The 16331-nt window shown below is 37.0% G+C and overlaps 2 protein-coding genes across 2 annotated transcripts in view; one reads left to right on the top strand and one right to left on the bottom strand.

Moving 5' to 3' along the window:
* rbpjb (recombination signal binding protein for immunoglobulin kappa J region b) overlaps nucleotides 1-3502 on the top strand; it is a 44578-nt gene extending 41076 nt beyond the window's left edge. The window contains exons 7-11 of the mRNA XM_059535604.1: nucleotides 249-361; nucleotides 646-786; nucleotides 1696-1851; nucleotides 2012-2115; nucleotides 3119-3502. Of these exons, the coding sequence (XP_059391587.1) occupies nucleotides 249-361; nucleotides 646-786; nucleotides 1696-1851; nucleotides 2012-2115; nucleotides 3119-3455 (851 nt within the window). The 3' untranslated portion in view covers nucleotides 3456-3502. The remainder of the gene's footprint in view (nucleotides 1-248; nucleotides 362-645; nucleotides 787-1695; nucleotides 1852-2011; nucleotides 2116-3118) is intronic.
* Nucleotides 3503-9960: 6458 nt separating this feature from the next.
* cckar (cholecystokinin A receptor) lies at nucleotides 9961-15912 on the bottom strand. Its single transcript, XM_059523195.1, has 5 exons — nucleotides 15382-15912; nucleotides 14690-14941; nucleotides 13372-13630; nucleotides 12169-12296; nucleotides 9961-10860 (listed from the first exon to the last, which is right to left on the bottom strand). Exons 1-5 carry the CDS (start codon nucleotides 15506-15508, stop codon nucleotides 10274-10276), a joined length of 1353 nt encoding a protein of 450 aa, XP_059379178.1. The 5' UTR covers nucleotides 15509-15912; the 3' UTR covers nucleotides 9961-10273.
* Nucleotides 15913-16331: the final 419 nt, after the last annotated feature.

The raw sequence follows: 16331 nt of genomic DNA, 5'->3' as shown, positions 1-16331 counted from the left end.
AGTGAGACGTTTTACGAGAGGGCCTGGTTGACTCTTAACTTTAAAAAAATAATAATATCTCTTTGGATCTGAGAATTTAGTCTTTGCAACTTTACAGATCTTCTTCATGCACCAAGAGCTTGTAATACTCCAAAGAGAAATATGACCCCTTTAATGTTAATACATACATGCCAGTGTAAAAATGGCATTGGTTTATTGACACTGGAAATCATGAGAGGATATGCTTAGTCTTATTAATTCTATTTTAGTGGATGATGAAGAGTCGGAGGGAGAGGAGTTCACTGTGCGAGACGGCTACATTCACTATGGCCAAACCGTTAAACTCGTGTGCTCTGTGACGGGCATGGCTCTTCCTCGACTGGTAAGCCCATGTCAATGTGTCTCTGTTCTTCTGATGATTTTCTCCACATTATCATGTCTCTTTATTATCAGATGACAGTATATATAATTAACAGACAGTTTATATAATTGAGTCTTTGGGGTGTCACATGATCAGTCACTGTTGTGAAAAAAGCAGTTTGGGTACATGAAGACAGCACAATTCCGTCATCCTGATATTTATTGTACTTTTACTGATACTCTTATAAACTTCACTTCCTTTTCTTCTTCTCAAACACACACACACACACACACACACACACACAGGTCATCCGTAAGGTGGATAAGCAGACTGCCTTGCTGGATGCAGATGACCCCGTCTCTCAGCTGCATAAGTGTGCCTTTTACCTGAAGGATACGGAGAGGATGTACCTGTGCCTTTCTCAAGAGAGGATCATTCAATTTCAAGTGAGTCGCTCACTGAAAACATGGAGTTGGAAATATGTATTATTTTAACATTACTTGTGTACACGTTTCTTGATGTGTATTGAAAGCATTTTGTAGAATTTTGTATTGAGCTCCAAACTAAATATTTGTCCATTGTCAAAGGCTATATAGCGATTCATTTAAGTTCATTCTCCTTTTTATACCAATGAAAAATTTTAATGTGCACTAGTATTTAAAAGTTTGGGACTTGGGAGGTTCAAAAGATTTTTGAAATGTGTTTGAAAAAAGTCTTATGTTCATCATGGCTGCATTTATGCGGTCATATTAATGCAATTTCAAATTAATGCAATTAATACAAAAACTGTTTTCTATTTTAATACATTTCAAAATGTAATTTATTCCAGTGATGGCAAAGATGAATTTTCAGTGGCCTTCAGCATCCATATTAATAAGCTGATTTGGTGCTCAAGAAATATTCCTTATTTTTTGTGCACTGCTTAAGATTTTTATGGAAACCATTGCAGTTTTCTATTCAGGATTTATTTAAATTTATTTTAAATAGAAATCATTCGTAACATAAATGTATTTAATGTAACTTTTAATTAATTAATATTCATATTAACATGTTAAATTAATATTTAATATATGGATTTTATGTAGTAATGAATTTACTAGTGGAAGCATTTTTTTTATTATTTATCTAGTAAGATTATAAATTATTTGAAACAGTTTCACATCCATTTATGCATTTATGTAAGTAGCCTTCTATGAAGTGGGATGAAGTCATTTTGTCATTATCACAAAATAAACTCCCTCAGGGTGATACAAGAATCCTGATTAGTAAGTTATTTTGTGATGATAGCTAGATGATTGGATATTATACCTAATATGTTTTCTTTGTAAAATGCTATTTTTGTATTTTGTGTTTAGGCTACTCCATGTCCAAAGGAACCAAATAAGGAGATGATAAATGATGGTGCCTCCTGGACAATCATCAGCACTGATAAAGCAGAATACACCTTCTATGAGGGCATGGGCCCTGTACACACCCCCGTCACACCCGTGCCTGTGGTCGAGAGCTTACAGGTAACACACACACACACACACACACACACACACACACACACACACACACACACACACACACACACACACACACACACACACATCTCTTACCTACATTGTCCACTCACAAGTCTCTGCCTGCAGTTGATAACGTGTGTACACTGTATGTGTGTGTGAGCAGTTAAACGGTGGAGGAGATGTAGCAATGCTGGAGCTGACCGGACAGAACTTCACTCCAAATCTGCGCGTGTGGTTTGGTGATGTAGAGGCAGAAACCATGTACAGGTACGGATGTTATTTGAAAAGATATCCATATGGCAAAAGGGAATATATATTGAAATTCTGTTAATTTATGAACAGATTCATTTATATTGGGACTTTTAATGAATACAGTTATAAACAGGCATCTGAAGGCCTTTGATACAAATGTTTATAAGTGCGATTCTTTAAAAGGAATGTGAAATACTTGAATAGTTGTACATTATTATCAAACTGAATTTGCAACTACATGTCTACTAACTCTTAGGTTCAGGGTTAATAGAATAAGTTTACACATACTTGAAAGTTTCTGATAGCCAGTATGTTGTATGTTGTGGTCCATAAAAATAAAGTGTTTGAAGATATTAAGCAGAGAGTCTACTAATGCTCTAATAACTGCTAGTTGACATTGTTAGTAGAATATCTAAAATATAAGTGTCAACATATAATGTATCAATTGCAATTGAATTAAAATGTATTATAGTTGACATTTATATTAAATGCAATTAGATGAACTTGTAAAGTGCTTTTGACCCAGTTAAGTATATCTTTCATGTATCAAAATTTATTTTATTGTCTTTGAAATATGGTTAAAGCGAATGTACTGACAAGTGTTTATAGTAAACTGAAATCTACTTAAAAACAAATATAAATCTTGTAATACCTTGACACTTTTTAAAAAGTGTTCTGTGCTGTGTTAAGAAAGAGACCTTGAAATTAATATTATATAATCTGCAAACTAAAGTACATAAAAAAAACCATTCAGATTGAAGTACATTCAAGTGCACTATATTTTCACAAGGGAGTCCTAAATCCTTCTAAAGCTGTTAAATGCAGCAGTATATGACATGTTAAGCTTTGACAGGACATAAGTTGGGTGAAGTGCCTCTGTCTAGTAAAACGGAAGTGAACAAGACCCCCCATGTATTGTTAAAGAAGAAAAAGATGTACTTTTATTACTGCTGTCAGTTAAACATATTGCAGGCAGTGACAGACTGAATTATTAATAGACATGATATTTCCTCTGAAGGTGTGGCGAGAGCATGCTGTGCGTCGTTCCAGACATCTCGGCGTTCCGCGAGGGCTGGCGGTGGGTGCGGCAGCCGGTGCAAGTCCCTGTAACGCTGGTGCGTAGCGACGGTATCATCTATTCCACGACGCTCACGTTCACATACACACCTGAACCCGGTCCCCGTCCACACTGCAGCGCGGCCGGCGCCATCCTCCGAACGGGCAACACCAGCTTGCTCTCTACGACTGGCAACAGCGCAGGAGGGAACGGAGAAACGGCACCCTACGGTCCCAACAGCACATCAAACGCCGTCACAGCGTCGTCCTCTAATGCAGCCGCGGCTGTGGTGTTATAACACACGCAGTAGCGCTCACAAACTCACAATGTGTGCTAGAAGTGAAACAAATTCAACAGACTACGAAGTGCTGCATATCCAATTTCAACTTAAAATCCCAGAGATGAAAAACAAGGGATAGATGGGTGAAAAAGGCAAAATATTTGAGAACGGTTCTCCTGTGGCCTCTTGTTGTTTTCTCTAAGGAGCCGGTCTGGTGCTAGCAATAGACAATGCCTGAGAGGAAACACCAGCACAGAAGACATGGAGACCACACCACAGCATTGACACATCAGCCGTGTACAAAACGCATCGACTGAAAATGATGTTCAGTCTCTTAGGTTTCTTCCTTCCAATTGGGTGAGATGTATCATAGCCTGGGAGGTCGAAGCTCTTAGGAAAAGGGTCACATTGAAATTGTGAGATGATTTTATGGACCACGGATATTGTTTAAGCTTTAGTAAAGGTACTTTTTTTTTCTTTTTTTTTTTTTCTCCATACTTTTTTATATCAAACATTATAGTGCGCTTTTGTTACCAAATAGGTTCTATTCCTTTCCTCTGAGCTTTTTCTGTATATAGCTACTTTCGTATACGTCTGTCCGGTTAGACTCCTTCAGTTTTGATACATCGTATTTTGTAAAACCATTGTTTTGTTTTCCATTCGGTGTAGTCGTTTTCATTTTCCATTTGGAAGAAACTCAGAGGGCCTGTTTTTTTATCCTTCGTTTTTTATGAAGTCTTTAAAAAGAGAAGAGCTTTAAGCAATGCCTCTACCTTGCCTGCATTACGATATGCGCTACGCTTCCTTTAAGCATTTCATCGATGTGTCTAGATCTCACTACTAAAGGAACAATGCCGTCTTTCTGTCTTATTTGGGAATTTAGAAACCAGAAAATATAGGCTTTAGATGCAACGTGTCTCTTCGATACGGTAGCCATAGTGTAGTTCATTTGTCCTAGAGCACAGTTAGGATCTCACATATCAGAAACATCGCTGTAGATGGATATTTGTAATGGACATGAGTTTAGACTCCTACAGTTTTAGTGCCGTTTTATACTGCTTCCTTGCTCAAATTCAGTTGTTTGTCTTCCTAAGCATCCATCTGCATTTTGCTCAAATTTGAAACGGTCTCAAAAGTGGACGATTTGGAGACATGCTCTACTATTAGATGTGGCCTTACTGGAACAAAGGTTCCCCGTTTAGTTCACTCCTTCAAAAGGAGGTGTACAAACGTGACCCGAGGAACCAAGCCTTGCATTTTGAACATTTTACATGCAATTTTGAATATTTCAACTCCCTTAAACTATCGTTTGGATTTAGAAGATTTAAATGTGTAAGAGATACGAACATACCCAAAGATATTATATTGCATTGTTGTCTCTGTTTTTGGAATATTTGAAGAGTATGTCGGGATCTGTGGCCTCTCGCACACCGAAAGTAGGAAGCTTTACTCCGTTGGTCATTGATGTGTTTATCGCGGCCTTGGTGTCTCACCAACTAGTAGGCTAGTATTAATGACAAAAAAATAAATAATAATAAAAAAAATAGCTGTAATGAACTCATCAACCAGCACTAATAGTGTTTTGTGACTTTCTTTTTATGTACAGTAATTTAACTTTTGAATTTTATGCGTCCATTTGTAAAAAAGAAAAACAAAAAAAGAAAGAAAAAGTTGAACCAATCAGCCATTTTTTTTTTGTGTGTGTGTGTCTGTGTGTGTGTGTGTCTGTGGTTCTTAACTCCGTTATGTCCTTGGCGTTTCTCGTCGAAACAGTTGGGTGTTTAGTGTCCACATTTGTCCTTATCTTATATGTTATTGTCTGGCTAATAAAAGGACATCATGGGACTAGAAACATGGAAGTAAATGGCCTTTAAGTAAGTGTCTCAAAGCATACAGCAATACTGTATAGGTCACTTTTTGTGTCTTGGTCTGTGGAAATAGCCACTGATTTTTCACCAGCCTGATCCGCAGCATATGTGCTCATGAAGTAGAGTCATCTTTACTTTCTTTAACACTTCATACTAATTTAATCAGACAACTTTTTGTAGATTTCTAGATTGGCGTGGCTCCTCCACTGTCTTCCTTGTTTGGAAAATCTGTAGTGTAGTACAAGTAGGCGACCCGTCAAACAAGGCAATACTCCAGCATTGTAGGCCTATAATGTAGTATATTTCGGGAAAAAACTGTAACTTGAATGTTTCTGCGCAAAAAAAAAAAAAAAAGTTCACTTGTTGCCTCCGCTAGCTTTCTTTTCCCCATCTTCAACAGCATCATCTCTCTTTCTTGAATCGCCTCTTTGCAAAAATCTTCCATGAGGTGATTTAACCTGAAGCTCTTGCGCTCGGTTTCCCAGAATTCTCCCATTTGATCATATTCTTATAATTCAGTATCATGTAAGCGCACACTTCCATTTGGAGGAAGATGGCACTGGGCAAAAGCATGGATGCAATTTTTTTTAATGCTATTTTTCGTTTGTTCATGTTAAACTGTAACTATGCCCACGTTAAGCAGTCCATTTAATTTCTAATATTTGATGTTTTTTTTTTATTTTAGTGATTGTCATTGTCAGAGCTTACCATGTAATGTGGTATTGTTTTTCTCTACCCTTGATTTATATAGCTTCATGACCCCAAAAAGAAAAACAAGTGCTTTAAGCCAATGATACAGCATCATTGAAACAATTCCTACACAAACTAAAGAAAGCGATTAATTCAGGCTGTAAATCCAGTGTGACTTTATCATTAGCGTAGCACAATATATCAACATTTCTGAAGCACTCCGTCACTCTGATTGCTGCATCTGTTCCACATTGTGTTTACACTGTGGATTTGCTCAGTTCTGCCCCTCACTTACTGTGGTGTTATGCTAAAGTGCATTATGTTGCTCTCTGAACAAACCGGTTGACAATCTTGCTGTTTTTTTTTTACTGTTTACATGTTTATTTTTGGATTTTTTTTTAAGGTTTTGAGCTTTAGAATGAAGGATTTGTTCTGACCCGAATTTAAACTACATAAGGATGCATTCAAGCAAAATCCATATATTTGTTAACAGTTCTAAAAAATCAGCTGCAGAGCTTGACTCTGAAACGTTCTGAACTTAACGTCTGAGGCATGTATGTAGAGGACACGCACCAAGCCTTAAAAACACATTTAATGGCAATCCGAGTGAACAAATTTTGTTTTGTTTTTTCTTTAAAAATCAGTCAGCTAGTGTCATTTATCTGTTGTTTTATATTTCTTCATTAACTTTGCTCTTCCAAAAACTCTGATCAATGTATAGATGATATGCCAAATGTCTAATACTTACATTTTCATGCACTGTCTGCTTATCAAACATGGCACGAGAGGCAGCTTTTAAAAGATATCTCAGTAGTTCTTGAAAAAAAAGAGGATGGGAAAATGTAGACAAACACAGTGGTAATCTTTAGCGGCTTTCTAGTTCCATTCTTCCATACAAAGAACTTGATTTGTCATAATTTTTTGTTTTGTTTTGCCTTTTGGACATAAATGTGTAATCAAAGGCTTATATAGCTTTTTCTGTTTTATCATCTGGAGAGTTTTGGTGTGTTGTACTGTGTATCAAGTTCTTATGCCTTTAGGACGGTTTTAGTTCGGTAATTGACCCTCTCTGCTGGTTTTGCACTTAGAGAAAACCAGATTTGTCTAGATTAGTTGTTTACACAGTGTAACGGTCATTTTTCATGTAAAGCAATCCTGCTGTGCCTGATTTGATGCTCTGTGCTAGGCTTTACATGTGCAGTTTGTCCTCACCCTTCTAAACCTTTCACTTCCCCTTTGTCAGTGTTGCTTTTTTTATTGCTCCCTTTTTCCTTTCTCCTTCTTGGTCTGTTCTGGTTATAATATTCAAGGTTTCAATATGGTAGCAATCTCAGTCCTTAACGGGCCGCTGATGTTAGGATCATGTGCCCTAATGTGAAACAAGGGGGCAGAAAAAACAACAAAGAACATTAGTTCTGTTTCGTTTGTCTGTTTGTTTGATTTTGTACATATTGTGCCTGCTCAGTTCCACACGTCATTAAATAATAAAACTGCAATATTGGCATAAAAATCGAAATCTCTTGTATATTCCTTTTGTAATACTGCAACGTCTTAAAAGACCCTGAACAGGCTTTTTGATAACTTTTATGCTTGCCAAAACATTTTTTTATTATTATTATTTTACGCCTCATTTTATTTAGGTTGCTGTAATCCATTGGAAAGAATTTCTTAATTTGTCAGTGTGCCCAAATATTTAGCACCGCACTGTCAGCCAACTATATTTCCATTTAGCCACCCAAATGTTTATTGAGTCATTCCATGTTTTATGCCGTTTCTTCTTTTTATCTGTGATGGCTAATACACAATGGTTTTCACAACAAAACCCATTCAATGGAAGGGTTGCCCTGGTAAAATGTGCTTTTAGGGGTCAAATATCACATTTTTGGGGATGCTTCAACCCGCGAAGATGAAAATCAACCCGTGGCAACAGTGTTAAAGTAGCCCTATTGGCAACCCTGGATGAGATGAAGCAAGCCTGATCAAGCCTGATTTTTCTTGAAGGGGATAGTTCACTTGTCTATATTTGGAAAGTCAGTCTTAAAACTGACTTCAAAATATCGATCTTTTATGTTCTACAAGAGAAGGTAAGTTGACGATTTTTATCACATTAACTGTTCACCAGGTGCCTCCACCACACACTGTAAAACAAAATGAAAAAATCATCAGGTTGCATTTCATACAATGCAGTCCTAAAATATTAATGCATTAGATGAAATATGAACTGGCATATGACGTGAATCTTCTCAGGGTTTTGAAACGTTTTCTTCTTTTGGGGTGGTTAAATCTTCTGTATAGACTTTAGACAGAGGATTCAGACTTTACACAGTTTAATGTGTCAATGTCAGTATTATTACAGACATACAGTCAGTGTTCGAGAGCATTTGGACGTGCGTCATCTCAACAGCATTAGGCTACAACATCCTATTATTTTATGAATATGCTTCATCTCAATGAGAGAGGAAAAAAAAAAAGTGAGTTTGGCATATACAAATATTACAAACAAAATGACTACGTGCCCTGGTGAAAATAGCCCAGATGTCAGAAGCAGCCTTGAGTAGGTTCTTTGAAGTGCACAACAGGTGTGAAAAGTCTCATGCAGTGATAAGGACAGACTCTATGTACAAACAGTGCGGCTGAACCAACACACAAGATAAAGACATCACTGTGTACTTTCCTAGAAGAAAGCGGTTAATGCTACACATCAACATATGGACATTACACAAGTACCAGTTGGTACATTTTGTACATAGTTTACACATATTCACATGTTTATGTGGTTATTAGCAAAGAATCCAAAGTGGATTGAAGTATGTGTGTCATATATTTATCAAACAGAATTGTCTGTGTAGTTCTTACTAAAGCAGATGTGACGAACAAAATATCAAACATAGGTCAGCGTACACTCAGAACTGATCTCAGCTGTCAGATACTTACACTACCATTCAAACATTTGGGGTAAGATTTTTTGTTTTGAAAAAATCAAATTTTTATTAAGCATGGATGCATTACATTGAAAAAGTGACATTTCTACTAGGGCTGCACAATTATAGATGCCACAATTACATTCAAAGTGGCAATTAATCGTTCAAAGTCCACTTCTGTTATTCTGCATGCTTAAGATATGTTTTTTTATTTATTTATTTTTTTTTTTTTACATGTTATCTTAAGGGTTTTTCCCATTGTTTTAGTTTTAGTATAACATGATAATACCATTCATATTTTTTTACTTTTTATAGCATTTAAAGAGAAAAACCCAATCCGATGAATATTTGACATTTGAGGCTTAATACTATAAAAAAGCACAGGGTTTTTTTGTTATTTTTAAATAAAAATACGGCATGCAGTTTCATCAAACAATGGTATAAACATCATTCAATGTAAATTGTAATAATCATAATTAATAATGGCAATTACAATTTCAAGGGAATAATCGACAATTGTGATTTTTGTCATAATCGTGCAGCCCTAAAATAATATATATAGGTTTTCAGAAAAAAAAGATTAAGCAGAAAATAACAAAATTACAACATAAGCATACAGAATGATTTCTGAAGGATCATGTGACACTGAAAACAGGAGTAATACAACTTTGTGTTTTTTAAAACGCATTAAAATATAGAACTTTTATTTCAAATGTTAATAAAATGTATATATAAGTTATAATTAATATTTCACATTTTACTGTTTTACTGCATTTTTAATTAAACAAATGCAGCATTGGTGAGCATAAGAGGCTTCTTTTAAAAACATAAAAAAATCTTCTCAACCTCAACAACCAATCTTTTGAATGGTAGTGTATTTAAAGCAATATTAAAATGTTCTCAAAACATCTGGACGATTGCTTTGGCAGTGATGTACACGAAAATAAAATACCAAGAAAATCAAATGCTTTCCTCTCCTCTCTCTCTCTTCTAGGTGAACCAGAAAATTAGAGAGCCAAAAGGGCAAAATGTATTTATGGCTTATAAAGTCTCTGTAAGTTTGTAAGTCAAAACTGTGATGAGGACTGGAGTCCACAGTCTTGCTCCATTTGGTGCTGCTGTTTATTTAACAGCGACCTACTAAAATTAAGCACTGGATCCTATCAGCATTTCAGTGCTATTGGCAGTCATTGACTGCATGCTTGCGCTCTCATTTATCACCAGTGCAGTCTCTCTTTTACGTTAGCAGTCATTTTACTAAACATTGCAAAGCTTTGAAGGATATTGACACTGTTCTATACACTTTACTTGTTGCTGGGTTCCTATACTGAAAATGTCAGGGTTAAATGAGCATCAGTTATGCTTGTGCTGAGCCACGGATACTGGTGTCAGTAAGCCTTGTGAGCGTTCCTGAGCTTTGCGTGTTAGCGTCCGTCTGTCCGCTCCCACCGCTTCCTCCAAACAGCGTTCCCAGCCCTCCAGCTCCTCTGGCGCTACGCCGGGTGCTACTCCTGCTCACTTCATCCACATCATCCCTACAGCAGCTGAACGTCGCCAGCACGCCCTGTCTGAAGCGTTTGTTCATAAAACAGTAGACGATGGGGTTGACGCAGGCCGAGGTGTAGGACAGCAAGTGGATGAAGGATATCGGCGCTCCTGAGAGGAGACGATCGGCTGAACGTCTGTCAAAGGCTCGCCAGGCGTTAACCACGAAGATCGGCGTCCAGCAAAGGAAGAACAGCCCCACGATCACCAGCAGCATGCGGATGACCCGTTTCTTGGCCATGAGGTTTGCTGTAGGGCTATTGCTGCAAACCCTTCTCAGTTTGGATTTGGGGCTTCTGAAGCCCGGGGTCACGGGTTCGGAACGCTTTCTCTTGGAGGGTTGGAGGTAACAGCCATCACCGTCACCATTTTTCAGATTGGGTGTGCCATATTCCTTCTCTAGTGAACAAAGTGAGGATGAAACTGTGGTTATATGTAATACTAAAGAAATGTTTCAATTATCTCTGATATTCGCATACACAAAAATAGAACTACACTCTTAAAAATAAAGGTGTTTAAAGGGTTAGTTTACCCAAAAATTCTGTCATTAATGACTCACCCTCATGTCGTTTCAAACCAGCATCTAAGGAACACAAATTAAGATATTTTTGATGAAATCTGAGAGCTGTCTGACCCTGCATAGACAGCAACACAACTGAAATGTTCCCAAGTCCAGAAACGTTGCAAGGGGATTGGTAAAATAATCCATGTGACATGGTTCATCTGCAATTATATGAAACTACAAGAATAGCCGGATCACGCTGGATAGGATTCGCTGTTTCCGTTCAGAGCGACGCAGCTGACACAGAACAACATATGCTGTTTACAGGGTGATGCTGAGGAGATGAATTTTAAATAAAGTTTTTTTTTTCTTTTGCGCACAAAAAGTATTCTCATAGCTTCGTATAACTGCGGATGAACCACTGACGTCACACGGATTATTTTGAGAACATTTCAGTTACATTGCTGTCTATGCAGGGTCAGACAGCTCTCAGATTCCATCAAAAATATCTTAATTTGTGTTTTTTCATTTTTGGGTGAACTAACCCTTTAAAAAAAGTTCTTCACAGTGATGCCATAGAATTAAAGGTTCTTTATGGAACCATTTTGACAAAAAGTTTCTTCTATGCATCATGAAGCACCTTTATTTTTAAGAGTGTATATATAGTGATCAGTAAACCCAAACTACATCTGAATTCAAAATGATGAATAAATTGATGTTTATATTTATTTATACATGGTAAAACAATAATAATTAAAAAAAACATGAAAGTTGAGTGATTCCCTTAACACCATTAACAGCTTTCTGGGATGGTCCTCAGATGGTTCAGGTCATACTTTAAAGGGACATACACTGGCTTCCAGTTATATTTAAGATCGATTTTAAAGTACTTTTACTTGTTTATAAATCACTCAATGGCCTAGGACCTAAATACAGTGATTTTTTTTTAAAGATTATTTTAAATTCCTTTTATGTACCATTGTGTGTGAAATGTGCAACATAAACTTGCCTTGACTTTGCTTGGTCTCTCATGTGCTCGGAACTCATAATTATGATATTTCTAACTCCAGCTGAAGGGCCCATTTGCATTCTAGCTTGTCCTACAAATTGTCATCATGACTTAACAGCTTTATCTAAAAGGCTTTTATATATTGAGTCCTCATCTGAAATATAAAGGCCAGTAAGTATATGATATTTTCCTGTACCTTTGTTTGACTTCCTGTTAGCCATTTCAAATTTGATCCCCCTGTAGAGTTCGAGTGAGGTGAGGCCATAAGCCGTCATCATTATGATCCCAGGCACCAGAAAGAGTATCAGCAAAAGAAAAACATACCTAAAAAAAAAAGGCAGAGAGTTCAGTTGCAAAGTCAGACCTGGTCTGACAGTAAGAGCTGTCTGGTTGCATATAATGCCTAGTCTTACAAGTTTGTCATCTCATTCTTTTCTTTACGAGTGGTCATAACTTAAGTTACATAAAGTCAGCTACATAGAGGTTTTGTTTATGCAGCTTGCAACTGCAAGATTTCATCATGATATTTGTGTCTGTTTTCACAGCATTTTTAATTAAAAAAAATCTAAATGCTGGGTAGCTTTGTAGTTTCACTGGATTATAGTGCATTGATAAGATCGCTTTCATAGTGAAGCTTGAAGGCTATATGACTTTTTTCCTAGATTTTTGCAATTATTTGCAGTCTGGAGGAGTTTACGCTTCTTGCCGAAAGTTAACAGATTTAATCAAAAATCACGTAGTGTATGATGGGCTCAGATTTCGTTTTTAAGCTTTAAACTGTGAACATGTTTGCTACTTTGAATTTATTTGAAAACAGCTTGTTTCCATTTGTCATGTGCATGCATATTCCTGCACAAGTTTGCAGTGTGATCCTTAGTTGTTTCGAATATTATGGCCTGTTTTTTCATCGGCAAGTGTATGATGCTTCTCAGATTTTAAAAGCTGTGTAGTGTATTTCAGCATTAACATACACCAACAAACAATGAAGCATGATGATTTCTCAACATTTTTCCTTTTGTGTTCCACAGAAAAGAGGAGTGCAAATAATCGTGTTAGCAAAGGTAATTTTCACTAACTGCTCAGAAGTCCACCAATGCTCAGAAGTTTTGCCTTTAGTACAAACAGTATATTACTTCTATTTACACTTCTTTATGTGAATAGCATCTATCACTATTTGCACTTATACATGGTGCAAACAGTATCTAGCACTGTTTACACTCAGTATAAATAACATTGAGCTTTTTTTTCCCAGTTAGTGTAAATAACTGCTGCCGAAAACATAACAGTATACAGGTAACGTGAGGGTAAACGATGACAGAATTTATATTCTGCTCCTTATTCCTTTAAACTCCCTATCTTCAAAATTCTAAATAAAAAACACAGTCCTAATAAATCTTACCAGGCCTGCATGACATCACTGGGCCAAACCAAGCGGCACATGTTGCCTGTGCTGTTGTTACTGCGTATGAAAGGCACCAGGGTGCTGCCAATCGGATAAGGCAGCATGAGCAGAAAAGACACGATCCAAGTGGCTGTGATGACTTTTGCGGCATGGGACTTAGTCTGCCATGTCCGGGACTTAAAGGGGTTGCAGATGGCACTGTAGCGCTCCAGAGAGATGGCCACGAGGTTGAATGTGGATACACTCACCGAGATACCTGTGTGTTAGGACGCACAGAGCTCAATTGCACATACAGAAATAAATCTGGCCTTGTTAAAGTATTGTGATTCTAAGAAGGTCTGATATATATGCCTCTGTAAACAACAGTAAACTCAAAAATGGAATCAGACATGCAAGCTTCATAACAAACTAACTCTGATAACAATGGCATGAACTGTTAATAAAGTTAATGGCTGCTGGCACTTTAACGGCGGAACACTGCACACTTTACACCAAGTTAGAGCCCAGCTCCAGCCCTCCTCTGAATAATCAACAGCGCTTGATTGCTTATGAATGCTGACATACCCACACTGTAATAACAACAGGGTATGTAAATGAAGTCAGCTTTATCATGAGCAAGTATTACAGAACAGCACAAAACAAACACATAAAACATGCTGATGCATCAAATACAGAGATATTGGGCAGTGCTGTTGTCTGTAAATTGTTTACACGGCACATATGCAGCATCTGGAAGTGTGCAACCAATCTGGCTAGAAATAGTTTTCACCAAGTCATAAATATGAATTCACAATGGATGTTGCCAAATGGACTTGCAATGTAATGTGAAAAAAAAGCTGTGGTCTTGCCAGCATGATATAGGCTTATAATACAATAGAAAATGCATTTTAGTATCCAGTGCAAGCTTCAATGTGTTCGTGGTCTATGCTTTTATCCTCCTAAATGAACAATAATGAATCTCTAAATCCACCTTTTTTTTTTTAAACCAAATGCAAGAAAAAAAGTAGCTGGAACATTAGGTATCCTTTGGTTAGGAGACCTTTTATAGTCCGCCTCTCGCAATCAATGTGATCAGATGCCCTTTTTAGGGCATAAAGAAGCTTGTAAGATCAATCAGTGTTATGCAAACCGTTCTATACTATGTATCTTGATACATGCAAAAATATTTTATATATATTATTTTTTTTCTTCAGAAATTCGGGTTATGGTAATTTTTGTAAGGAATGGAGTTAGGACACAAAGTGAGAACGAACTCTCGTCATACATGGAGCTCTTCTAAAGTCAAGTGTGAACTACAAATCTGAAACGGACTCACCCATGAAGTACGTGGCCACTTTACACATGCCGGTGCCGAAGATGAAGTTCTTCATGAGGTTTGGGATGAGAGTGAAGGGCATGCAGAAGACGCACAGCATCAGATCACTGACGGCCAGAGACAGCAGGAACAGGTTCGTTACCGTCCGCATGCGCCGGTTCCGCAGCAGCACCGTGATGATCAGGCTGTTTCCAATGAAGCTCAGGAGGAAGATGAGCACATACAGCACGATCCGCACCGTCTGGTTCATGTCTGACAAACACGCACGAGAGAAAGGGAGTGTTATTTGACCAGATTAAACTACAGTGAACTTTTACTCAGATATGCAAAGTTTTACAAGACCTGTCTAGACTCGTTCACAACTTTTCAGGACAAATGCACATTGTAAAATGTGGTAACCTGTAACTGTTACCTTAAAGAACAATTTTAACTGACATAGCTCATCAAAAATGTTTTGTTGGTAAAAGCTGATTCAGTGATGATAAATGACCTTTTGTTTTTTGCTTAAATACAAAAGGTTAATTTAACATTTGTTAATTATATTAACTTATTATATTAGTTATTGCAATATATTGGAAAAAATAAATATATAAAAGAATATATGCCTAATATATTACATGATATTTTCCAATATACTGCAATATATTTTTGTTCCATAAGGGGTATGAGCATAAAATAAAGATGTTCTTTACCTTTTGGCTCGGACGTGGCGTTATTGTCATTTTTGCACTCCGACAAATTCCCGATTCCCAGTCCACATAATATTTTATAAATATCAGTGGAATTGATGAGCATATCGTGAATCGTAAATGTCTCCATGTCTGCTTGTTGTTTCTGATGGCTTCTCAGTGTCCTTCGCTATATAGAAATATATCTATCCAAATGAATTTCTCTTCATCTCTTGCAGGTGAAAGAACACCAACATTTGATCTGCCATAATGCCAGAGATCTGCACTCTACATTAAAACGCATGCTTTTATCTGATTTCATTGTTATATGTTCAAGACAAAATGGTAAACAAGTTTGAAATGTGTAAAGAAAAATAGAAAAAAAGGTAAAAATAAAATGGATAGTTAAGTTCATCCAACCCTGTGTATCATCAAGCGTTCCTGCACATGGGTTGTGAAGTAGACTAATGCAGTTGATCAGTGCTATCTTCCACAGAACACAGACCCCGCCTTCACTTTCTCACTAGACACCTTCCATGAGTAAGGTACACCCCTGTTTTTATACAGTCTACCCCCATCACATTTCCTGAAGAATTACAGCATTTTAATAGTTTTTTTTTTTTTTTAATTGTGAACATGCATTTGCTTCCAAATTATGCTCTTGGATTCAGCTTTACTACCTTGACTTCATCAGTTTATCCTGAGAGAGATTTTAAGGGCCTTTTAAACTCGTTTACTGACCTCTCCACCAAACAAAGCACTCACACATTTAAACAGCCTGAAAGATGTTTTATAGATCCGGAGAGTGAAGAAGAGAGAGAAAGGGGTTTGTGAAATAAACACACACTTGAAATGCTTCTAAAGATCTTTACTTGTACAAAACAATGAAAAACGATGTTCTTGTGTTTATACAGTATGTGTGCACGTATAGCTTATAGTATAAAAGGGTTTGCAACAACTTGTCTACAACTATT

The sequence above is a fragment of the Carassius carassius genome, chromosome 3, assembly GCF_963082965.1.
Source record: "Carassius carassius chromosome 3, fCarCar2.1, whole genome shotgun sequence".
Lineage (NCBI taxonomy): Eukaryota > Metazoa > Chordata > Actinopteri > Cypriniformes > Cyprinidae > Carassius > Carassius carassius.
The sequence above is the reverse complement of the archived record's forward strand: the minus strand, read 5'-3'. Positions and strand labels throughout refer to the sequence as shown.